At 28.8% G+C, this 27,595-nt stretch overlaps 2 protein-coding genes across 2 annotated transcripts; both read right to left on the reverse strand.

The window, feature by feature from the left end:
* Positions 1–3,912: 3,912 nt before the first annotated feature.
* LOC112599738 (alpha-(1,6)-fucosyltransferase-like) lies at positions 3,913–10,031 on the reverse strand. The gene is made up of 9 exons (XM_025346788.1): positions 9,952–10,031; positions 9,837–9,858; positions 8,226–8,576; positions 6,998–7,199; positions 6,326–6,590; positions 5,493–5,656; positions 5,278–5,435; positions 4,063–4,326; positions 3,913–3,990 (listed from the first exon to the last, which is right to left on the reverse strand). The coding sequence occupies exons 2-9, from the start codon at positions 9,855–9,857 to the stop codon at positions 3,913–3,915; spliced, it is 1,503 nt and encodes a 500-aa protein (XP_025202573.1). The 5' UTR covers position 9,858; positions 9,952–10,031.
* A 7,687-nt stretch (positions 10,032–17,718) lies between these two features.
* Positions 17,719–20,938, reverse strand: LOC112599701 (extensin-like). Its single transcript, XM_025346727.1, has 3 exons — positions 20,791–20,938; positions 18,620–20,482; positions 17,719–18,226 (listed from the first exon to the last, which is right to left on the reverse strand). Exons 1-3 carry the CDS (start codon positions 20,800–20,802, stop codon positions 18,008–18,010), a joined length of 2,094 nt encoding a protein of 697 aa, XP_025202512.1. The 5' UTR covers positions 20,803–20,938; the 3' UTR covers positions 17,719–18,007.
* Between the last annotated feature and the right edge of the window lie 6,657 nt (positions 20,939–27,595).

Genomic DNA, 27,595 nt, shown 5'->3' on the forward strand with positions numbered 1-27,595 from the left:
TGCGTGGGCAGAATAAGATTTATCACTTGAGTGCTTTCGATGGCTATAATATATAATCAAGTAATTTTGTGAAATAGTTTATTATATGTTAGCGTGGTTTTGGTATATATAATAAACTCAAATATGAATACTGTAGTGGGGCGAGGAGACTAAATTAAACTTCACAATTTTTCTGAGAAACTTGTATTAAATCAATCATTGCACGATACGAGTTAATGACCTTAACAAGATTTTTTTGCAAAATAGTGGTTCAATCAAAACAATGATTTCCATTTATTACCTAGGAGTTAGGTTAGTAAAATAAAAAAATATTTCAATTACAATTATTTTTATCAACATAGTACCGTACAATAAATATTGGAGAGGTGAATTTTAAGTTCTTAATAAATGAAATGTATAAAAAAAGGAATTGAGTAATTTTATCATACTTTTATAGTTAAAAATATATGAGAAAAATATTTGTGTAATATGAATGGCTCATTATAGATATTTACTCTGAATTTGTGCCTGTTACGAAAAACGAGAGATTTATCACGATGAACTTATCTGGCCAGAGTAAAACTGTTCATCAACAATAATTTACTGTAAGTTTCTTTGGTAGTTATTAATAAATATGAGATTGATGTTTATACAGTGAAACCTTTCTTAACGGACACCTCTAATTAGCGGACACCTCTCAATAACGGACAAAATTTCCGGTCCCGACATAGTCCCGTTACATACATATTATTTTATCAATTTTTCCCAATAGCGGATAATTTGGTCGGTCCCGTGAGTGTCCGCTATTCAGAGGTTTTACTGTATTGTATTTTTTTGAGGAACGTGGTATAAAAATACCATTTATATAAACTATAAGACGTGTAAAAACGAAATGACCATTTTTTGTAAAACGTAATTTAATTAAATAATAAACATAATGTTATTTTTTTATATTTGGCTTAAAAATTAGATAATTAAAGTAGTTTTATATTAATTATACGGCTAGTAAAATGACAAAGTGTCTGATAGTAGGTATATTAAATGTAATTTGTATACATAAAGTAACGTATAAATTATGCCCAAGAGGTCTATTTGGCCACAACCACATGAGGGTACAATATTTTATACATTTATAAGAAATGTTTAAAATAGGTACAGTTTTTAAACATACTAAAATATTTTTTTAATTATGCGTATTCATGTGTAAAACAAATGTTCTATTGATCAATGTGTATTAATGGTTTATTTAGCAGCTTCTGTTACTGTAATATTTGTGCCTGTATTGGTAACATAAATCATAATTACGGTGATATTAACGTTTACAAATAAATGGAACGGTGCGAAATATTTATTATACTTATCATTTATTGAACATATTATATTTATTTGAAAATTATTTCTTTACATTAGATTGGATTTAAGAAAAATTGAGGTTTTTTTGGTAAGTATAGATATTATATACTTATACAAAGATTTGGAAGTATAGACTAGGTCGACTTGGGCTTCAAATTGGTTAAATTTTATTTTAGTTCTATATTATCAAAGAAAATAAATAATTTTAAAATACAAGAAAAAAATGTAATAATATGTATTCAGAAACTATGTATTGGGTATAATTATTATACATTATACACATGCACAAACATAAGAAAAATGGTAAAAAAAAACAATTCAAAACGTCAAACAATGCAAACGTCTGTGCAGAATATTATGTGTGTTAGTACGATTAAAAGATAAGATAAGGAATACTGCAGTATAATAGGATGGTTTGTGTTTTTTTTCGTTAAATTTCTGTAATCTAAAAATATAAAATATAAACGTACACAATTTTATTATTATATACTATCATACTTAATAATTTTTAATATAATATAACGTTATATTTATTATTTGCGCGTTGAAAGGAGTGGGAGAAATTCCGTATAATACCTAGTTCTGTTTTATTTTTTTATTTTACATGTAAAATATACGTTTAACGTATATATTCTGTTTTAATAGAAACACAAAAAAAAATAAATATTTTTACTTGAAAAACGTATTACGCTTGTTTTTCTATGGTGTCATAAACGATTGTATGCTTTTTTTTTTTTTTTTTAAAACGAATTTTGAAGTAGGTATATATACGATAATGTCGTAGACCTCGAGCCGTAAAGAGAACAATACAATTTTGTGAGCATATCGTATCGCCATAGATTGCACGGAGAAATGTGACACGATGATTTTTCTTTTAAAGCTTTCGTAGAGTTAAAAAAAAATGTTTATTAACAGACTAAATGCAATCGACAATTTAAAATGTATATGAAATATTAATAATTTTGAAAAGCGAAAGGGACACAGAAGCTAAGTAAATATCTTCCAAATTATATATTCGTGATATACTGATATAATAATATACTATTTATTAGTGCGGCAATAAAATAGTAATTAATGCCAACTACAACATGATGCACTTTTGGTTTAGGCTATGATCTACATATTTGTTAGTTCAGGGTTAGTGTTGTGCACCTAATCGAGATTTTGAAGAGTTATGGCAAGCGTTTGTTCTAGATTGTCGTCAAAAGGTAGATCGAATTCAAAAGCTTAAAAAGTTTTGCGGATCTACTCGGATAAAAATTAAAAATTTTAAGTCTTATTTTAAAATGTTAAAATAATGTAAAAATGTGTGAAAAATTAGATAATAGTCAAATTTCAACTGTTTAATACTTAATGAATACACTTAATAAGATTTTTGTTAAGATATTGTTCACTATTTTTTTGATTTCCACATAAACATTTCTCATGAATGCTTTAAGAATATGTATGAAATGATCATCTGTTAAGCGTAGTTCGTGTTGGTTTTTATTTTTTTTTCATAAAAGAAAAGATCAATTTGCACACAATGTAAATTTTAACATACAATTATATTTTGCACCTACATTTTTAATTTTTGAAAACGATGGAGCGAGTTCAGCATAATGAAGTGAATATGATTGTTTGAATACATCTTTAAGAAAATCTCGGAATTAAAAGTTTATTATTTTTATTGAAACTCGATAAAATGGACTGGCAAGTAAATGGAAATATTGCAAACATCGTTTAAAATAATAAAATCGATTTTTAAATTTGTATTGAATTATCAAATAGATCTAAAAAATTTAAATAATGAAAATTTAAAAAGATTTTACCAAACAAAAAAATATGTAAATTCATTTTTATCAAAATGAGACCGTTAAAGTTTCAACTTAACTTTAAAAGATTTAATATACTTAATATATGACTAAATTTCAGGAATAAGTTGATTTTTACTTTGTAATTTAAATTAATTTTATTCATATATTTCAATATATTAACGAAAAACGTCAGTTCAGAAATCTAACGTCTTTTTCTTTTTTTTCCAAAAGTTAAGTAGTATAAGATCAGGGGATATAATAAATAATTGACAATTAAATTATTAAATTATCATTTATAGATACAAATATACATTTAAGAAAATGCCTAAAAATATAAAATATTCAATTTAATTGTCATTTTAGAGCGGTGCATATTGAATAGTTGCATGAGCCACCGGTCGTCAACCAATGCTGACTAATATTCATCACAGATAAAATTTGATTTTGGCTGAAAAAATTTTGGTTCTTTGAAAACTTTACTCATATTTATTGGATAAAGTAAAGATATTATTTATAAAATATTGATTTCGTAAATTATCCAGATAATTTGTACATATTATCAATATTTTAATGTGTTAAGTGGATAATTAAATAAAATAACAGCTAATAATTTAATGAAATCTTATTTTTAAAATTATGGTTTGGTTCATAGACATTACTCGTAAAATAAAAAATAAACAATTTTTACTGTATCTATGTTTTTTATTTCAGTTCACCAATCGTCATTTCAACGTTCATAAGTTATATTATTGTTTTAATAAATATAAGTAAATTATGAATGTAATTATTTTTCTAATTCTTCAGCGTCTATTTTCATATCAGGATAACTGGCAAAAGACATAACTTCGATTTTTCGGGTTACCTAAAAAAAATATTTCGTAATATATATAGGTATTTAATAATAATGTTATGAAATAAGTTACTAATAAGGTACTTTAAAAGTAGGATACAAAAGAGATTTGTTTGTTCTAAAATTTGTTCCCTTTGAATAACCATTCCATAGATTTTCAGCGAATTCGATTTCGTCACCCACTTGTAGATCCATCTCTTTCGGTTTGTTTGCTTTATGAGGTAATACAGCAATATTCAATCTACGAACTTGGTTACTAAAATAATATAAATCATCTAACGAGGTAAACTGAGCTGATACATCTTCAAATTTGGGACCATTCATTTTTTCATAAGCTAATCGGCAAATCTACAAGGAAAAGTGAAATGCAGAAATTTTATTTTAATAACAAACAAAATTTAATTCAATTGGATTTATTCAACTTTTTTTTCTAAAAAAGTCGTGAATTATGTTTCATTAATTATAATATACAGTTAAAATTAATAGAATTTAAGTTTCTAAATAAGAGTTTGGATATCATATATTCTCGTTGTGTCTGTTCATCCAATCGATACGTTGTCGTGGTTATCAATATCAATATTTACAATATATTAATTATTACTAAAATTGATTATTCATTTTTTTTTTTTTTTTTTATATCGTGAAAACAAATATATAGAATCTGTATAAAAAAGATACAACAAGTAATAGACATATTATAAAAAGAGTACAACGCTTGACGACTTGATTGAAAGGGGCGTCTAGTAACACTACTTCAACTTGAATAAATTTTTATAATTTTTTTTTTTAATTGATAACTCATAATACAGAAAAATTATTCAGTCTATACAAAAATTGAAGTTAATAAAAAATAGGTTAAATAAATGAAATGCATATTAAGTTATTGTATTAAAAAAAAAAAAAAACAAAATAATAATAAATTCATAGAGTAAATAATAATAATAAAAAAAAAATACCAAAATATGAGTACCTATTTATTTAAACTCACAATAGGAAATATTAAATTATACTAACATATGACTATAGGTTCTTTATAAAACTTAAAAATGTCTTATAGACAGGATACTGATTAAGATTTGTTGTATATAAAATTCAATATAAATAATATAGTAATTGATTTAAGACATTTATTTTGATTTATTGTACACACAAGTTAAACATATTGTTTATGGAATTATATACTTAGTTATTATTGATTGAAATATATTTATTAATCAAGAATTTAGAAATATTCGGTTACTTAAAGAATGGGATTATCTAATGTGTTATAATTGTAGTGAAATAATGATTTTGACGTACATGGGATGAAAAAGTGCAAACTAAATAGTCATACCGAGATAAAAAATGGATGTTGATATTGATATTGATAATGGAATTGTCCAACTCTCGGCTTTTCACGGACTCAGTTTTTGATAAATCTGCATCACCAAGTATTTTGTATTCAGTATATCTAAAATGTAACGCTGTTATAATTACGTATGTAAAAAAAACAAAAAATTTAACTTGTTTGTCATAGACTTCTTTAAATAACGTTGGGTCGTCTGTAGCTAAATATATTGTTTTGGAGTTTATTATTATGTTATTTAGTTCTTGTAGTTTGTAATACTCTTCGACGTGGTACATGTATTCTTCTAGCTTATGAAATGATTTAATTTTTTTGGTTCGTGTGATGTGCACACTAAAGAATGTATAATGACAAATGTCAATTATTAAAGTGTTCTTGTAATTATGCAATTAACTTAATACTTTTTGTATTAATTGTGATAAGTATATTTTTCTATCATATCATTGATGTTTATCCGACTAACTTACGGATATTTTTTTACGTGTATTTAGTTAATACTTATAAATAATAATACTTTATTTCAGTTACACGGCGTATTGTATATGCAATTTTAATACTTCATATCACATAATATCATTTCAATATAATATTATATAACTATTAACTATAGAAGTATTTTACCACGTTATAACTATTTTAGTAAATTAAAAGTAATAAATAGAATTTATATAGTACATGAAATATGTTATCGGTTATTGTTTGAAAATAAAATAAATCTTCATGTTCATAAATATTTGATCGAAAACTACAATTTAAAGTAACGGAATACTATTTAGTTTTATAATATATTATTTCACATAAAATAACCCCTATTTTTAATTATATATATATATATATTTAATTCTTCTTTCCGTTATATTCGTTGCGTATGGAATTTTTAACACATTTTGAATGAAGGACACATTTTTATTGTTTATAAATATTGACAATCAAATTTATTTTATACAAACGACATCTTGCGTCAAAAAATGTCAAATTATGTTATACGTAGATAATATGTACCCGACGACTGGTCCGGCGAATTTGAAAAAGTCTTCGTAATATTCAAAAACGTCGATAGTTGACATTTTTGGCCGAGTTAAATAATTGACGAATTGTCCTATCCACCAGACGGCAGGGTCGCCGTGCAAGGCATTTAATCTTTGGCTCAAGTCTTCGGGTAATACTAGCGGATTGAACGGCGTTGGTTGCGGCTTCCACTTACGATTTAAGTCTCCGGACGCTATGATGGGAAGACTGAGATTTACCACTTGAATACTATCGTTACCTATATACATAAAAATATTATTTAATAATATAATGTGTTTTATACTAGAACTTATTTGTTATTTGCTAATCTTTTAAAGTGTATGAATAGATACAATTATTTAAATAGTTTTAAAGAATTTTAAATATTTCTTAAGTATTTGTTTATTTTATTCATAAATGCTTTTTCTGAAACATTTATTTCGAAATACAATAGGGCTTATTTTTCTAAACAATCGTATCTAATATACTTTGTAATAGAAAAATGTATTCAAATATAAAGGCACTGTCGATAGAAAATGTATGTGTCTGGGTGGAGCGATAATAACCCAGTTACAAGTAAAATACAAAATTAAATTTCTCAAGCATTATTTTTTTACAACTCTAATGGTGTTGAAAATCATTGTTGTCGTAAATAAATTATATTACCTGGCCAAGATAGAACTGTTTCGTTCTTGCTTAACGATGTACATGTATTGCTTAGTGGAAAAAACAGCGCTGTGAATCCACCACTAGTGAATCCCCAATTGTGGGGATTGTTTAGGATCAATGTTCTCTTGGTAGCGTATGCTACAACCATACAATTGACGAGATGGTGTAAGCGACAACTATAGCCACACGACAGACAGTCCTAAGTATAAACATTCAAATAAACGACTCACGCTTTCGTAAGATCCGTCACACTAGCTCTTTGACTTCAAAATTTTGACTACAAATTAGCTACTATTTTTTCATATGTCTAGAAACATTTTGTTTCTAATCTTGCTATTAATATCAGCTAATCTCTAAAGAACAAAAAACAAAATGTTTCTAGACAATTGATAAAATATTACGTCTAAATTGTAATCGAAATTTGATTTCGGGGTCTTGGTGTGACAAGCCTATTTTTGCATACAATTTTACAATTGAAACCTCGTGTTAAGGGTTTGTGATAAATATTTAGTAGAACCTCATTAATTTGAATTTCATTAGACGATACTTTGCTTAATCTGGACAGCCATTTAAGGGTGTTTTCATTTTTGTTTTGAAATAATCCATAATATTTAATTTGGCGTCTGCTGTCAAAGATATAAAATCATTAACTTTGATTAATTTACGGAAGAAACTTTTAAAAACTCAGCTATACTATAAAATACTGAGTGTGACTAGAAGCAAATTATGGTGATCTAGAACATTACATTTTAATTTTTAAATGAGAAGAATATTGTTGAAAGTATGATTGCTGAAGAGTGTTTTGAATGAATGAATATAACCAGGATGAAATAAACGTTATTATTAACCTAGAGCCAAAACTTAGTGGAATAAAAAACTATTAAATATTGTCATTAAATAAATCGAAGATAACAATGATTTTAATATATCACAGCATATTACGAACATTTAAGGTATTTGCAAGAATTAATTAATAAAATAATTGATTATAAAGAAAGATAACTTAATAATGATTTTTTTGGGCCTAATAATATGTTTGTATTTTTATATTATAATTTATTACATATATTTTTAAATAAATCTCTAATACTCGTTTTTTTTTTTTTTTTTGGTTATTTTGTTTAATTTGGATTTTCATTAAACCGGACAACCTAGCCCCAATTAGCCAGATTAATGAGGCTCTAATGTACTTATATTTTGTATGTTTGTATGCATTTATATTTACTGAGATTAAGTTGCACGCGAGTTTTTTCACTTTGGAGCAATCTTGTGGATTTTGTAAAATTTTTATTCTTTTGTTGACTAAAGTACTCAGATAGATGTATTCTTTTCGTCTCCACTGTGAGTAACCATCAACCACTGCAAGTTTGGCGATATCATTCAATAATGATCTATAATATCTGTTAATAGTTTTTTCCATATAAATTATAAACGGAACTTTATTTTTCATTGATATCATTAACGATCGTAGTTCAAAACTGATGTAATTCCAAAACTCTTTTGTGTTGGAATAAATACGGCGACGGAGTCGTTCATAATTTTCAGACGGCCTGTTTAATTGTTTTTGTTTTGAGTTCTGTAATAGATTAAATGTAATAAATAAGTACATAAATGTGTTAATATACGGTATTTAACAAATTTTATTATTATGTTTTTTTATTTTTTTATTGACCACTAAAATATTTTAGATTCTAAGCATGGGGTTAAATGCATTAGATTTAAAATGACGTATTATTGATCATGAGATGAGTCGATACATCGGACATATCATCTTTTTTAGAAGTACCTAGTAAAAATATTTTAATATTCAACTTTAAAAGTGGTATCTAATAGACAATATTGTTAATCAGTATTTTGAGAGGTTGACAGTGAAATATTCTAAGTACTTTTTAAAATAATAAATAATTTTTTATACTTTTAATCAATTAAAAAATTATTAAATAAACAATAAATTTATAAATATATTTCAAAAATGTTTAAAACAATCGTTTTTTTTCCAATAAAATATATAAAAATAAATATTGGTAAATAATTTAAAACTAGTAATAATACTATAAAGTGTGTAATTAATATATTTTTTGATTAGCAAAAAAACATACATAAATTTAAAAAAGCTAAAAAGTAAGTTAGTAAATTTTAGATTATTTATTTATTATTAAGTACCAATCTATGCATCTATTTTATCTATTAAGTATATAATTATTGAAATAAAAGGTAATGTTCTTAATTATTAGTTCTTTATTATGATAATCATTACAATAATTAATGAGTTACATTTTTTTGATTTAATAAGCAAAAAATATTGTCACTTGTTTGATAATTTTGTAGTTATTAATGAAAAGAAGTTATTTGAGAACATAAATCAACGGCAGTCGTGCTATATCATGGTCTTAGAATAATGTTACAGTTAATGGTTAGTGTATGTTCTGATGCTATACTACTATAGGGCACAAATTATTAGCGTTATCAGTTATTAAAAAACAATAATTGTATATAAATGCACTTGTGATATTATAATAGTGAACTTGGTTTTTACTGGATCATCCTAATTCTAATTTGAATAAAATAGGTGTATTTTCAACGAATTATTATTATTCTATAATTAAAACTACATAGAAACAAATATTTTGACACAGAATGCGTTGGAACATATTATTCTAAAATTGATTTATATTGGATTTTTGAATTAAGAGAAACTATTTGAGTAAGATGCACGTATTTTTAGAATTTTAATTTTTTGTAATAAAAGCTATCATATAATATATCAAAATAATATGAAAGTCTGTCTTTGGTTAATGAAAAAAATGATACTATAAATACACATATGTATACTTACATTTTTTTTTAAGTTTCTCATCCTGAAAATATAAAATATGTATGTAAAAAAAAAAAAAAAACACTATATGATATTCATTCAAGGTAGAAATATAATAAGTGTATAATAAGTTTACCTTTTATTTAAGACGATAACTTGATGTTTTAGTTTAGCATTTTTTTTATGCAGATAATCGAGCTCGGAAAGAGCATTGGTTAGCTTTTCATTTAAACTTTCTTCGGAGATATTATCTACTTGTTGTTTTTGATTAATAATCACCAACAGAAAATAAATATATAAAAGTATTAAAAAAATACTAATTTTCTGCCAGAATTGATAAATTTTCATTTTTTTTTTTCTTAATAATGGTTTCTGTTGAAAATTTTATGAATATTATTTAGAGATTTATTATATAATATAATAAATGAGCATATTTTTTTAAAGATTAATGTGTCGACAATTTTTAGAAACGTTGATTTGCTTATAAAATGTTGCGATAAATAAGAATAACATTTTTGTGTTTTGATCATATGGATTACTTTTAAATTAATTTAAGCTATAATCAAATCTCTTAGTAAAATTATTAGTGTTCTTAAAATATAAAAAAGACATTTGAAATAGTTATTAAATATGTTTATAATAATATTTAGTAGGTATATAAATGTATTATATAATTTAATAATTTCGGTAGATGTATAATATAATATATTTTGTAATAATTATTTAGATAATAATTTATTATACAATATTAAACTAAACAATATGTAAAAAATAAAATAAATATTAAATTAATGATTACCTGATTTAAATTTTTTTTATTTGAACAAAATTGAAATCTTTATTTGAATTATATTAAATATATTTAAACTATTTTGTCTTCAGACATTACTGTTAACAGTCCGTTGGTTTTTTGCCGTTTCACGTAACTGTTTATTTTCAATTTTCGAATGAATTCAAATTACAATAGAATATTATAATAAAATAATTATTAACTGTCATATTTTATAATATTTTTATTATTATTATTATACTATAGATTGTATCACAGGTGTACTGCCACGTGTGTCAACATACAATCACTTTGAATCGACGAAGGTAGACAAAACACACATAAAAAATTAATTTTATAGAATAATATTTTGAATGGATATTTATAGTTATTTTTTTCATTATAATATTTAATAAAATATAACTAAAAATAATATTATGTTTTGGACATGGTGATAAAATTAAGTAAAAAAATCCGTTTGGTCGGCGATGGTTACTAAAGAATCGATTTTGGCGATTAAAACCAGCAGGTGTAGGGAGTTAGTAGTTACTACTTATGTTACTTTAATTGATGATGTTACGAGAGGTCCGTTGAACCTCGATTTTTGCATCAGAGACGGCAGTCATACGCTGTAATTACTTGTCACATTTACCTAGCAATGTTACGTGTTAGGTTGCTGTTAAAATATATGATAGATGTTGCAGTTATAAACCTAGCTTCAGCGTTATCGAGTTACGCCCATCGATAAAAATATGATAATGTTATTATCATAGAATTTATGTGTCTATGAATTTAACTGACACAACTTATTTCCGTTTTATTTCAAATTTCATCAAGAACATTTGTTTTTGTTGTGTTTTTCATCGTCTGACAAACGACCAGAACATTTTGGCCATTGATTGAGGTCAATTTAAGTAATGTGAATTGTGTTGGTTGATGAGCGTCAGCAGTAAAAAGAAGCAACGTTTTTATAGTCGATATTATTTATGACATCTGTTAGACGAATTAGGTTGATTGCCAGCATAATATTTAGTTGAATTTTTTTTTTTTTACTGTCCATTTCAGCAAATTATTTAATCACGAGGATCTAGTAAGGTTATTAAATGCTAAACTTTTTTTACTGAAACATTTTAAATACATTTTTAAATTAATTGAAAAATTTTTTGTTTATAGATTTCAACTTTTGATCATATATGTATAAACGTATATAATATATAAAACAGGTACTATTTATGTTTAGGTTAGTGTTTAGATTCAATCACTTTTATTTTGATCATCTACGTATCTAAACAATGTAGTTTATATTTTTTAAATATGAAGTCATATGCATATCGTTTGTCTGAGGAATTTTTTTTAGCTACCAACATATTATATGTATACTTAATTGGGGCGAGCGTATAACAAATATAAAAAATAGGTACTAAAATATAAAATAACAATTTTTAATATTTAAATAAAATAACATTTTATCAAACTCTTATAATTATATTCAATGCAATGTATTACATGTTATTTTTTTACATATATTATATATTTATAAGCTTATTGATCAATTTTAAAATGGTCAAAATACGTATTAATTAGGCATAACGTCTACTGTATAAGAAATATTGGCCATTTTAACATGCCAAATAACGTAATAAAGTATTAATGATAATGGTCAAATAAACTCAAATTCGTCCAAATGAAGCATTGGCCTTCCTCACACAAAACCAACGAAATATATATACCTAATATATGAAGCTAGTATACATCTATTTTTTACTATATAATTTGTATAAAATATTTTCAGTTTATACTTTCTTTGCAATATTATTAAAATAGTGATAATATTTTTTATTTTACGCATATAAAATATTTATTAAACGATTTCAACTCGTTAAAACTTTTACTGAATCGAATTATTATTATTTTCACTATTTACTTAGAATACAGGTACCTATATAAATGTATATTATGCTGTTTAAACTACAAAATGTATAATTTATTCCTATATTATTAGGTATCTACAAATAGTTTCGAACGTAATATTCTACATAAATAATAATTTAAATTATTAACGCTACTATTTGTATGAAATATTTAATTATATTTAATGAAAGTATTCTGACACGAAGGTATACAAGAACACTAATTTACACGTGTCCAACGTCATTTCACTTTACATTTTCGAAGACTTATAATGACGGAAATCATTTAACTGTATACTATATATATGCGGATTTAAATGTTGATTATTACTGTACTATCATTTTTAAAAATATTGATAAATAGTTTGATATGACGTAAACTGGTTTATTTAAGACAGATTTCAATTGCTCCATTCATCGAGCCGCAATATTATAATATAATATAAACGTTAAGTTTTCTTCCATCGCTTTATTACTATGCAATATCGTCATAATATTGAAACTAATATTATGATATATAAGTATTACATTTTTATAATCACACTCAAATTTAGGGTAAGGTTGTTCTATCATGGGGTAATAATACATCAATATCGATGTATATTAGTAACCTTGAGCGATTTTAAAATATAAAAGCTACTCGTATTATACATATTATATAATACTTAATATCATATACTGATATTTAATAATATATTATATTTTTTATGATTTTGTACACATTTATGTATATAGTGTATATTATAATACATATGTATTCGTTTTTACTTTCAATTATATAACTTAACGTAATTTACTACAAAATTGAATGAAACCTAACAATCGATTTTTGAACTAATATTAATAGTTTACTTATTTTTTTAACAAGTTAGTTTAAAATCGTTGGTATATGAGGTATATTTTAAAGCTCTAATAAAGATTGAGATTAAAAATTGATTTAATTTAAATTATGTTTTTGCGAGGCCTATTTTTAATTCGTAAATTTTTTAATATTATTACTCTACGTGAAAGCCAAATTCTATAAAATGTACTTAACTTAGAAATATGAATTTACTTCATTTAAAACCCGTTTGATACATCTGTAAATAAAATAAAAACAAACTTACGTACCTATGCATTGGCTGAATATATTTTATTATATATAATTATATTATCGGTATTAATATGCATTATATTTAAGTTTTTTATTCATGGATGATTTTATAATATAGAATACTTTTTAATAATAAATATTTGATTATAAAATCAATGAATGTAAAATACGTAAATTATTGAGATACTTATGATTTATAATAAAACTACTGTACTTGGTATCTGTGTCATCTTGTTTTCAAGCTCTTAACAATGCAACGGACACTATAAAATCTCGTATTTTAAAGTAAATATTAGAACGTAGATATTAGTTCAAATTTATATTATTTATTAAGCCATTTAAGTTGCTCTATTTTTTTAGTAAACACAATTTTTTTAAATTATATTTTTATGTTATACGGCGTATTGTATAGGCAATAGAGGCGCATTGTTAAGTACTTATAAAATATTAATGAATCAAAGGTTATGATTTGATTATCAAAAGTTAAATAAATAAAAATTTAAAATTTAAAACTAATATGTTTTAAAAAAAGTTAATTTATACAAATACATAATAATAGACATGGCCAGCAAAAATTACTGAAAAAAAATGGAACCTGCATGAAGTTTATGAAATAATGTACTTTTGATTGTTACTAATGTTCTTTAAAGCTTAAAGTTATTATGCTTAATGATATTTTGTATTTACTAAATTTTACTTATTATAATTAATCAGACCTGTATACTTAATTATATTATATAAAAAGTTGAATATGATCCATTTAAAATACGAAAAGTTGTAATTTTTTAAAAGAAACATAATTAATTATATTATAATTGTAAAAAAGTATTTTTGAATGCTTAATATTATGTTCGTACATAACAATCAAATTACGAAGGATTAGTGAACTATAGTAACACTTCAAAACAAATTTTGCTTTATAATATAAAATTAAAAATATATGTTGTAATTTAAAAAAAGTAAAACGTTAAAAATGAAAACGATATAAAAATTGAAGTACCTACTTATACATTTTTTTTTCTTAAATGTTATTTTATAGTTATTACAAGTACATTCGATTATGTAATTATGTAAAAAAACTCTGGACTTTTCTAAATAATGAGTTTAGATACTTAAATGGATTACCTTGTACAAATAAATATATATGCATTTTTATAGTTTCAATTATGTAAGATTATTTAAATAATATAAAAATAGAATTAGTAATGGTTTAACTATTTTTAAAGTTTGAAAAAAAAAAATACAAGGTGAAATAGCTAATTGGTCTAAATACACAATTATTTTTGAAATAACACCAAATAGTTAATAGTTATTACTTTATGGTTTTTATTATGTAAGATTTAATATATTTTTATTAATTTATAGTGTGTAGTACATAATCTATTCTCATCGAGCGTTAATCTGCATAATAAAATAAGTCTTAATATCTGTTAGTGACTCACGGTCGTATGCTTATAATTTACATACATATTTGATTTATAAATTGTCATAAATATCATTGTTATAATTAGTTGTTGGGATATAATATCGTACATTAGTTATTAACAAATTACATTTTTTAAATTTGTAACGCTTATCAAAATTTAAAATGTTATGAATGACCTTAGAGCTTAGTATGACTCATCAGTCCCTAGGTATGTTATTTTAATAATATTATAAATATTTAAATCAAGTACTTAATGACGAATATTATATTGTATAAAATGAATTACTCCGGTTATTTTGATATTATGTTATTATCACGCGATTTTAAGCGCTATTTTTAAATTATAATGTATAATATAATATTATTGTTCAGTTTCAAGTAATTATTATTTCTTGACCATTTATATTATATTTACAAAGAGTACACATGTATATCATATAATTACATTCTGATTTCATGTATTAAAAATATAATTACGTAGAACGGATACCTCTATACGTACTGAGCTGAAAGTCTTGCATCGAAAGTAAATATTTTGTTACGTGTATCGGCGTACCGGATGCGTAACAGAAATTGAGAGTTTAATTACTCATAAATTAATTTTTAATATTTAATCATCACGAGTAATAATTATTACACCGTATACTGATATTCATACATGTATAATGTATATATAACGTATACATATATATTTTACACAACTATCTTAAACTCGTTCTTAAATACCATGTTATTAACGGTTTATTATGTACTTTTTGATATCATTACGCGAGCAATTATTTATTATATCAGTTGCAGTACTTACATACGCAGTATGACTTCTAGTACAGTTGGATATTATTCATATTTTCGCTAGCAAACATATCAATTATACGTGTATTTTTAAAAAAGATCACCGTAAAAGACGTTTTTATTGCACCCACGATTACGTACATTATTTAAATAAAATATCTGTAACAAACGAAACGATAAGTGCTTATAATTGTTTTTGAAATTAATTGAAAAAACGTCCATTTTGATCGAAAAATGTATGATTCAACATGGTGCATACGCAATAAATCATTATTACAATGTATTAGGAAAGTTTTTATAAATAAACAAAACACGTAGGTGGCAGAACATTTTTGGATTTCCATAGAAAAATTTACGCGGTACAAGTGTATACGTTGGCATAATATATTTTACCTTGTGCGAGTTGATAATATGAGCTTTGTCGACGCTTTCTCCTCAACTGTAATTATAATTTCTAAGATTATGAAAACATTATTTAACCGTGTCGTTCGATTTGACTTAATTAACGTTCTCAAGCCTTGAGTGATCGAATTAAAATATTATATGTTGCACCGGAGCCGCCTTATACTTTGTCGTCGTGTGGGTACGTTTCATTTTTTATCTCGCGGCCTCTCGCCGACAGCTCAAGGACGAAAAATATAACGCGACGTGTCCGCGCGTCGGTCAACCGCTGTGGCGGACGACGTGCTTTTTCGTGTCACCGTAACATTCGCTTTTGCGGTCCACTTCAGTTTTATCCGGCGGGCATTTAATAATTATAAAAAAGGACCGCCGAGACCTCGTCGCACGAACACAAGTCTTTCGGCCGATGCGCGATGACCGCGACATCGACGAGTCATCCGATTTCCTCGTCGTTTTCAGTCAGCCATATCTTCACGTAGTCCTGTCCGCGCTACCTACTGGCTACTACTACAGGTTAGGTTAGATTGGTTTAAAAAGGAACAATTTATATTTTACTATAAACAGGTACGAGTGCGTAATTCGCCTTAAGTGTGTATATGTGTGCATGCGTGCCTGTGTGTGTTGTGTGACAGTTCCAGGTCGATCTCATTACGTTGCATAACTATGTTACTTCTCGTTTTGGACACACGCGTCTTGGTTATAGCAGCTATGTACCTACGCTGACGCCGCCACAACATTCTCGTCGGAATAGAAAATAACGCACATAAATACGCGCTACGGCGGTTGTTTGCACACACAGTTTGCACAGGTATTACATATTATCTCTTGCTCCCACATTGGAGAGATTAACATAAATAACGAAATATATATATCAGCCTCGGGGGCGCCTCGGACCGGTTTCCGAAGACCGACGCCACCACACCGCCACGGTCGCCTCACGACGACGCGTTCGGGTCACCTAAATCTTGCGGATAAGATCCCTAGAGGCTATTTTTGTCCCCCCTCATCATATACCCCGCCAATCGATTGCTGACACTGCCAAAATAAAAACAAGATATTGTGTATTGGTAACTACGAAATTTTCATTTATATAAGTCAAAAATTACTATTAACCTATTCTATCGTCACGATACATAAAATAATAATATATAAAAATTAAATGAAGATTGTACATGAAGATTAATAATCATTATAATAATAATAATAATAATAAAAAAAAAAAAATATAATAATAAAAATTTTACATCGAAAAGTATAAATATATACAATTGCATTAGGTAAAGAACTAGGAAGAATATAATTCTATTATAAAATTAGACAATTATTGTTGTTGGTTTAACGCGTTTGATTGTGTGCTTTCAAAAAAAATTAGATATGAAATCATCAGTGACGGCAGTTAATTGTATAGAGTTTAATATATTATCGTTGATTAATTGTATTTTATTCTTAGGTACTTTTTTTCGTTTAATTTTAAATTAATAAAATAACGAAAGTATGAGCATGTTGATGTTTATGTATACAAGTCGACATATATTTGATTTCGATATGTTTTTTAATGTGATTGTGAGATCGTTTTTTTATTTCGATTTGAATGAACTTTTTTGATCTCAATCTATATAAAAAAATATTAATTTAAGGTCTAAAAATATATATGCAAAGTGCAGATAATATAATATGGCATTGATGGGTTAACATTATATGATTTTTGCAATGATGGGACTTACGTTTTTTAGCATATTGATACCGTAATATCCGTCGTATAAAAAAGAATTAAAACATATATTAATTATACAATTAAATTTAGTATTTAGCTCCTGCTGCTGGAGTTTTGGAGACATTGGCGAAAAATCCGTTGTCCCAATCGGCGTAGTAGGTGACTGTTCTTATGGAACCGTCGGGCTCGACAAGGCTGTATTCTCCTTTCACGACTTCACCATCACGTTCTTCTTTTTGGCTCTTCTTGTCACCAGTGTATGAATCGTCAACACTGTATTCGTAGGCGTATCTTGGGTTCTCATCCTGAAATATGTATACAAAATACAATAAATCGCTGGGTCATGGAATTCGTAATTAGGTTATAAGATATGTACGCGTAATCTTTGTGTATTGCTCTCGGAAAATTACATAATACGATTTTAGCATATGAGAGCCGGTTGGTGCGAAATAAGTTATTTTCCTACACTAAATTACAAATATTTGTTATTTGTTTTAATTTATGTTTCGAAAAAATTTAGTTTTCTCAAGTTTATCTAAAAGTCACAAATAAAATATTTTACAACGATTTTCAAATTGATAAGAAAATAAATTCGAACACGTAAAATAATTTATTTTAATATGAAGTATGTAGGTACATTGTATAACATGTTGTTTTGGTAGTTAGCTTATTATTTATTTATTTTTTATCATGCTTACGTAATTTTCCAAATGAGTGTTTACGACGTTCTTAGTTGGTCCAGTTTTTGGTGGTGTTACATAGCTTGAGTAGGTCTTAGCTGGTGCGTATGACGAAGCTGCTGGTGCATATGATGGAGCCGCTGGTGCGTATGATGAAGCCGCTGGTCCGTATGTTTGGGCTGCAGGTGCGTATGACTGAGCTGCTGGTGCATATGCTGGGGCAGGTGCAGCAGCGTACGACTGTGATGAGTAGCTTGGGGCAGAAGAGTAAGATGCGGACTGGTAGCTCTGGGAAGCGGAGTAAGATGGAGATGGGTAGCTGGGAGCTGCTGAGTATTCGGGGGCTGGACCGTAAGAAGCGGCTGGAGGAGAGTATACGGCGATTGGGGCAGATGAGTAAGATTGTTTTGACGTATACGCAGCTGGTGAATATGCTGGTGCTGGTGCGTAAGATTGTTTGGACTCGTATGATGGAGCTTTGGTAACATATTCCTGTTCGTGTTCGTCACATTTTGGTGGGGCCACTGCAACGTACGATGACGGTGTAGAGTAAGCTATGGACTTATGTGCTGGTGCAGAGTATTCGGGTTTGGCGGCCTTGTAGCTGCTGCTTGAGTACGAGTTGTAGCTCGATGGTTGGTATTTGGGTGCGGGAGCAGAGTACTTTGGTGCAGAAGCGTATACTGGTTCGGGAACGGCGTAGCTTGGGGCTGGTGTGGAGTAGCTTGGTGGAGAGTATTTTGGTGCAGACGGAGAAGCGTACACTGGTTCGGGAACGGCGTAGCTTGGGGCTGGTGTGGAGTAGCTTGGTGGAGAGTATTTTGGTGCGGATGGTGAGGCGTACACTGGTTCAGGAACGGCGTAGCTTGGAGCTGGTGTAGAGTAGCTAGATGATGAGTAACTGGACGAAGAGTAACTAGATTTTGGTGCGGATGGTGCAGCGTAGTTTGGTTCTGGTGCGGCGTAGCTGATGGCTGGTGCAGAGTAACTAGATGATGAGTAGCTTGACGAGGAGTAGCTGGGTGCAGAGTATTTCGGTTGAGAGTAGCTGGCCGGTGCTGCTGAGTAAGATTGGCTAGGCACACCGTAGCTTGGGGCGGGTCTAGAGTAGCTAGATGATGAGTAGCTGGATGATGAGTAGCTGGGCTTAGAATAACTTGAAGGTGCTGAAGAGTAAGATGGGTTGGGTACAGCATAGCTGGGAGCTGCAGTCGAGTAGCTGGATGCAGAGTATGCTGCAGGTGCCGCGGAGTATGCAGGTTTGCTGGCGTATGACTTTGGTGCTGAAGAGTATGAGTAAGATGGTGCTGGGGTGGTGTACTCATGTTGAGCAGCATCTTCACATTTTGGTGTGGTTACTGAGTATGGTGCAGCTGGTTTGTAATCGCCTTTGTATTCATGTGGTGTGTACTCTGTAGTACTAGAAACGTATTGTGGAGCTTCGTATTTGGGTGTAGAGTACACTGCTGGCTTGTATGCTGGGGCAGAGTAAGCAACCTTTGCTGGCTTGTAGTTGCTGGTGTAACTCGGTGAAGAGTATTTTGGGGTACTTGGCGATGCATAGCTCGGGTCAGGAACTGCGTAACTCGGAGCCGAGTAGCTGGGAGCCGAGTAGCTAGGTGCAGAGTAGCTAGGAGCCGAATAGCTAGGGGCAGAGTAGCTGGAAGCTGAATAGCTAGGGGCTGAATAGCTTACTGCTTCATAACTGGGCTTGAAGTAAGTTGGTTTGGGTGCCGGAGTGTAAGATACTAGACTCTGAGTGTAATCAGATTTGCTAGGTCCATATTTTGGTGGATGAGAGCACCCATCATCGTGTTGATGACTTTCTGCTTCATATTGGCAGCTGCAGCTCACAGCCAATAACAGCGTAACCGCTAATACCTTTTAATTGTAAAAAAAAACAATTTATTTAAAATACGTCGTAATCAATTTATGTAGGTAATATGATAAGCAAATAATAGATATTATACATCTTAGAAGTGTATATAATTAATGATGTATTAAAAAAGCTCGACTAATTACAAACAATATATACTTCGTATTAGTGTTTAGAAATATAGATGTACTAATTTGTTGATTGATGTACATTATATTGTTTTGTATTTTTTAAATTGAATTCATAAAAATAATTTTATATTTTGAAAATATAATTTTAAGAATTTTAATATTCAAAAACTGTTTTTACATACCTTTAATTCCATAGCGGTAATTCTCTGGATGCTTGAAATATAAACACTTAAACTCACGAAGAAATCGAATTTAAACTAACACCAAAACCAACACACTGCGCGCACGATTCGATGCGGTTCGTTAGACGGACACCAATCACTAGGTGCAAGCCCGCGTTTAAGATTTTATACATAATACATCCCACTTCTGTCATGAGGCTAAAAAAACATACCAGCGTATGGTTATCCCCTACCCGTTCCAGATTACTATCACCTTGTCACCAGTTAAAGCCCCCGAGGCGGTTTTTTGGTCCAAACGTTTGGGTGTGGTTACTAAGGGGGCCGGTTATGCGCTGGTGTGGCTATAATATGCAACAGCGTTGCCCCCTGGTCAATATCGATGTTGTGTAGTTATTTAATATTAGCCATCGTTTTTATCGTCAATAATTATAACGGCCACGATATATCTATTTTGAAGCGGTCCATAACCACAAGACAAAATATCAATTTACAGATATTATATAGCCGCTATAACGGCCTGATGAAATATTATGTTTGTTACGAACGGCCTTGAAAACTATTAGATAACTGCCGAGAGTTCGACTTTAAAAACGAAATTTCGTTTTGTTTTGGAAAATGTTGACAATGTACATATTGTTGTATGTTTGATCGTTCAAAATATTTAGCACCCATTTTTAATTAAAATCACACCTCATTTAATTAGGATTTATTTTTGAGCGCATTAATTTTTATGCGATGCTAATATGTCGATTAATTTATTAAATAACGCCTTCGGTTTCCATGTTCATTAGTGATACATAAAATGATACCTCGGGGTACTTAGTTACAAGCCCATTATACGATGTAATGAACAAAAGTCATTAACAATTCAGTCAACGCTGACATGATATACCGGTTTTTTTCCCCGTTACCTACTATTAAACAAAACACAAGTATTTGACAGTTAACATTTGTTCAATGCGTGTGGGTACGAGCAAATCATCGGACAATACAATAATAAAAATATTAAAATGGAATTATACAGAATTGACTATTTAAAAAACGTTTTACTGGCAATATTATAATATTATTGTAATATACGGCCGTGACTGCGGGCTTTGAATTTAATTACGACCAGTCACGGTGCGGTGATTTTCGCGATTTATTGCACCTTCGTACAGATTTTGTTGTAAATAGGTGCTCCGTCATATGCGGTATTGGCGGTCGAATCTCGTGTTACAGTTATCGTTGACCGAAATCAAGGGAAAACCGTACCAAGTACGGTGAATTGGTACATATATGCATTCGTAAGTATGGGGTATGGGGAGGGCTTAAGAAGAGATAGCCTGCTCTGAACCATTTCAAGCCAATACATATAGTATGATAATTTGTTCTATTTAGGACTTGGATATGATTATTTTATTACTTAAATTTGATTGTTATGACTTATGAGAATATATTTAGTTAATTTGTATTCTATATATTACGATCCAACAAAGTCCGATTACAAAACATTACTGGAAATCCACTAGAATCGAACCTATAGCATTTTTGAACTCTATTCGCACGTTGTACGTATATGAGCACGTAGGGATGCATGTGCAAATATTTTGGCTGTCGTTTTGCGGCGGCGGATATGAGTGGGAAGACACGTGGATCTACTGCGCGGCCGGAGAGTGCGCAAAAAAACATTAATCACGTGGAATGACACTCGTTAAGAGTGAAAAAACTCCTATATGAGATAACATAATATTGCACAATCTCCGAGGAAGAGAGAGATAGAAACACTCGACTTTATACGATCACAGAAAAGATTCGTTCGCTTGTCTGAAGGCACTGTCTAATAAATATTATTGTTATTATTATACTATATTATTTTTATGTATAAAAATGATTGTGCGTTTGTAATAGAATTTGTTCATTTCCGAAATCATCTATCAAATTAGCACAACATTTTGTATATACATTTCTTTAGACTCGGAGAGTGTTTAATGTGTCTATAGCTCAGTTTATTAACATGCTAGGTAATTAAGTCGCTATAAGATGATTCACGCAAGACTTTTGTTTTGGATCACAAAAATTGAATATTTTTCTGTTTATAGATAAGGTTTCCATTAGTTATAGAAATAAAAGAGATTTTATATAATTATACATTTACCAAGCAAGCTTATCCTCAATTTTTTCATTATAAATTAATTTATTAATCCTGAATTTTAAAATTTTTGTATAATATACTTAAGCACCATATTTAGAAATTCGTGAAATGGTTTGTACTTCTTAAGGAGTATTTTGTTATTTAATCTTGTACTTATCAAATGAAAACTACCCTCCCGTTTTCTAATGTAAATTATTTAATGGATCATTTTTTTTGATATATTTAATCTGGAATTTTATAGAATTGATTTAAGTTATTGGAATATTGATAGGTACCTACTGAAAATTATTTTAGTGCTTAAAAATAGTATTATGTAACATATTAAGATATTTGATCTAATATTTATTTTATTTGGTCTATTTTTAAAAACTTTAAATGAATGATATAAGTATTCATTAGTAACATTTAAAAATCATTCATAAGTCATAACACCCACATCTTTCTTAAAAAACATCTTAGAACATCAAGTTAAACAACTCAAAAATACTCGTTTACTCAAATTTTTCATGAAAAAAAATAATCTACTAAATAATTTACAGTAGAAATAGAGGGTTCTCATTTGAAAAACGGAAGTTGATATTTTTATATAACATTCCAAGTAGGGCAAACAATTTCAAGAAATTTATAATATAATCTTAAAACATATATTTAAAAAATCCAAAAATCAAATTTTGAATAACTGCATTATTGAAAAAAAAGAGGCGCGCTTATTTATATTTAATCACTCTGTATAATATACAGATTTGTGTATGTTTATAGCTCATATATTCAAAAAAACACTCGACTGATTTTAATGAAAATTTCAAAAGTTATGTTCAATAATACTACAAAGTTTAGAAAGTAGTTTTAACTTCGTTAAAAATATATCAAGTGCTATATATTATCGTGGTCGAATTATATTCACAAGTATATGGTATACCGTCAATGATTTGCCCGTGAACTAAGGTACACTAAATTCGAGATAGTTCTATTATACATCGCCATATTTTGTATTAGTTAATTTTTTTTTCCGATTAAAGTCGGGTTATACAACTAGTATTTTATATTATTCAGTGGCGTCGAATTATTATTACACACGTCACACGACGCGCCTCGGCCGCCGCCGAGATAAAAATCGGAGCTCGTGCGCGCTCACAGAAATACATGACCAGATGGCAGATAACCCAAACTGTCATCGTGATAATACATAATAATAATAATAACAACAACAACAACAACAACAATAATAATAATAATATTAATATTTATTTTTTTCGCGTGCCATCTGACTGGCGAGTGGCGGCATCGTGTTGCCCCCCCCGGCGTGAACCCCTCCACGTCTGTTGGTCCATTAACATGTCCGCCGCACACGCCAAAATTTATCGTACCATGAACTCATATATTTAAGTCCACACACGCTGCCGCTCATCATCCCCGGAACGCTATAATAATTGTCGTCGTTGCGGTTCATTCTTGCGAAACGCAGGCTTAGGGCACAGCAGATTAAAATCGTTGCGGACTCGGCGCAGAGTTTTCGCCATTTCCAATTCAAACGTTACTCGAGTACCTGCATACATAAACATATACCTACCTGATAATAATATAACCCGTTTAGAATATATAATAAATAATATTATGCTCGTGATATTCCGAAAAGAAAAAAAAAAAAAGAACATTGTGTAATTAAGTTGAATAACAGCCAAACATGTTCACCCAATCACGAGCACATTATTATATTGTCGGTAGATATATGTAGAAAAACGGTTTTAATTGAGCGCACAATTTCTGTACGCGTGTACATTATAAAATCGTTATGTTATTATGCATAAACATTTTTTTCTGTGCTTTACCGTATGACGCCCAGTGAACTGGTTCTGAAGTTTTTTAGTGATCTAACATTCCGACCGTTTTATAATTGGAAACCTACGCACAATTGGTACTGTCCGTCTATAATACGTACATGTAAAAGTTTCCATGCGCTTTATTTCACAAAGCAAAATAAACACTCTCAGCTGGTTATACACATTATGCTGACTGATGTGTTTTTTTTTTTTATGTAACGGATTAAAATATACAATAAATATTTTAAGATTTTAACGGGCATTTGGTGTAATTTGTTTTTTTTTTACTATTATTGTAAATCTATAGAAACCGTCGAGGATTATCTTATAATAGATCGAAAACATTGTTGTATAACATCTGTGATAATTGTTGATATTTTATTGTTACCGCGTTCATATCATTACTGAAGTTACTACAGAAAATGTTATACCATGACATTCGGTTCTGCATGCAGAAAAATCATTAGAGCAATGATGTAGGCGCACTCGCATACAAAGGAGAATAGTACAATTTGATGAAATAATTCAATCGCGGTACTATTATTCGCCGATCTCATTTTGGTTGTCAAATAAAAAAAAGGATGTTTATTTGTTTACACATATAACAAATAATAAATTATTATTGGATTTTACGTGAATATCAAAACTTTTAACATAAGATTGTATACTCAATTATTTGATTCAAATGTTACTGAATTGTTGAAATATTAATTTTTACTTCTTTTCAAAAATATAGGTACACATTTTATAGATATTATTATTTTAATAAGTAAATATTTAATATATGTGTAAAGCATTTTTTCTATTGACGTCAAGGTGAAAGAGTAAAAATTAAATATCTTTAACGATTTGGAATGACTGCAAAGAGTCATTAAACTGTTGTTTTCCGATGACTCAAATTAAATTTATGGATTTGATATAACCGTAGGTGTGTGTTGTACCAATAATCATTGACAGATATCTCTTTGTTTGAAGATCGATCGATCATTTAAAATATATAATATGTAAGAAAGTTAAATTAAACAATTAAAAATTAAAACTAATCATATTATTTTTGTAATATTTTGAATGATTGCACATTTGTAAATACTAAACACATGTGTCACAATATTCAATGCCAACATTATGTAGTAAAATGTTCTTACTGCGTATAATAATATGTCGATTTATATAGATTATGAATCATAAATCATAATAACTGTTAATTGTCGTTTTTACGTACAAAAAACCCAATTTTTTCATATCTCAAAGCTCTTGGTAGTATAATTATATCTATATAGATATTATATTATATTAATATGACATACCTTTACAGAGACAATGTTGTCATTGTTGTACCTCACATATAATAATGATAATTGATAACATATTTTCTGTACAGGATTGTATTTTTATCGTTCAAGTTGTTCTTATTTACAAGGACGCGAGTGGTATATGACATGCAACTATGCGAAGAATGAGAATGTCAGAAATTATTGTTGTAGTGCTATAGTAAAAATACTAAATCAAATTATTTACGTTTACATTTTTTTTTTTTTCTTTAGTTAAGTATTCAACTGGTGGTAATAAAAGACCCTTAAGATGAGGATATATTGTGTATATAATAATTTTATGAACACGATGACCCAAATACGATGGTAATATTGTTGTGCGATAGCGTTGACAATGGCCACTCCGTGTGTCCAGCAATAAAAGATTTTATAATTTGTCCTTTATTATTTTTTTTTTAATCGTTTCGGAAAGCGCAACAGAAATTTTTATTGTGATTATTCAATTTGTATATTCACGGCACTTCGGCATACATGTATTAAATGAATTAGCGCGAGTCCTGTGTGTCTAAAGTAGAGATTATACAACATGTGTAATTAACATTATATATTTTTATTTTTTATACATATTGTTAATATTTATTACATGTGCAAAATGTCCTATATTCTATTTAATGAATATCCATCACTATGAATATTTTATTCCCTAAACCCTTCCACGTCATAATCGTCGTCACAATGAATATGTAATAAGTACTATAAATAGGTATGCCACGCGCACGCATATCTATCCTATGTGATAATGTGATAATGTTATGTGTTAATTATTTATAATAATGAACGTGTGAAACTCAAATAGTTCTGCGGCCGTTTGTCAACTTGTTGGTTATTTATTCCGGACTAATGCGGACGACCAATTTAATAATTATTACAGTACGAACAGATCGAGATGTTGTTATTATACAGTCAGCAGGTCACTAACATAACTGCATTGTACGTAGGACGCGTGTAAATATACGTTAGAATCGTATCGGTATAAGTAGTAGATATTAACGCGATGATGTGTAAAATATAGTGATACACGGTTTTCGAGTGGTTCGCGGATATTCGTGTAGGTATAATAGGTACGTCGAGACGGCTACCGCCCATATGTGCCTACCTCATAAATTATTGTACGATGTTACAAATATTTTCGATTATGAAGACTCCATTAGTCGGGCGTCGATAATATTATGCCTGTGTGCGTATGTGTAATGAAATCATTACCCGCATGATCGACGGAGGCTGCGGCGCGACAGCGTTCGTGATTATTACTTATACCGAGATAAATTCGTGACTAGCAGCCGAACGAAAAAACAACCGGCAATTTGTGTGACCCATTAAATTGATTTGCATTTTAAATTTAACGATAACATTTTTGTCTTATGATAGAGACGAAAATATAGCGTCGTGTATCGTAATAATTCACTGTGGTGATAGATGCCAATATATATGTAAACAGTGCGACGGCCGCAGAAACATTATTATGACAATGGAGACCTCCGCTGGAGAAGCGGACAGCCTCGAACTTTGAGGTCAGCGCT

The sequence above is a fragment of the Melanaphis sacchari genome, unplaced genomic scaffold (genome assembly GCF_002803265.2).
Source record: "Melanaphis sacchari strain LSU unplaced genomic scaffold, SCAv2.0 Contig54_pilon_pilon, whole genome shotgun sequence".
Taxonomy (NCBI): domain Eukaryota; kingdom Metazoa; phylum Arthropoda; class Insecta; order Hemiptera; family Aphididae; genus Melanaphis; species Melanaphis sacchari.

Coding starts and splice junctions, on each gene's coding strand:
- LOC112599738 (XM_025346788.1), bottom strand. CDS start 9,857: ATGAGAAACTTAAAAAAAAAT. Junction 6,591..6,997: donor AACAGTTCTATCTTGGCCAG/GTAATATAATTT, acceptor TTATGTATATAG/GTAACGATAGTATTCAAGTG. Junction 5,657..6,325: donor TTCGCCGGACCAGTCGTCGG/GTACATATTATC, acceptor TACATTCTTTAG/TGTGCACATCACACGAACCA.
- LOC112599701 (XM_025346727.1), bottom strand. Junction 18,227..18,619: donor ACACTCATTTGGAAAATTAC/GTAAGCATGATA, acceptor TACATATTTCAG/GATGAGAACCCAAGATACGC.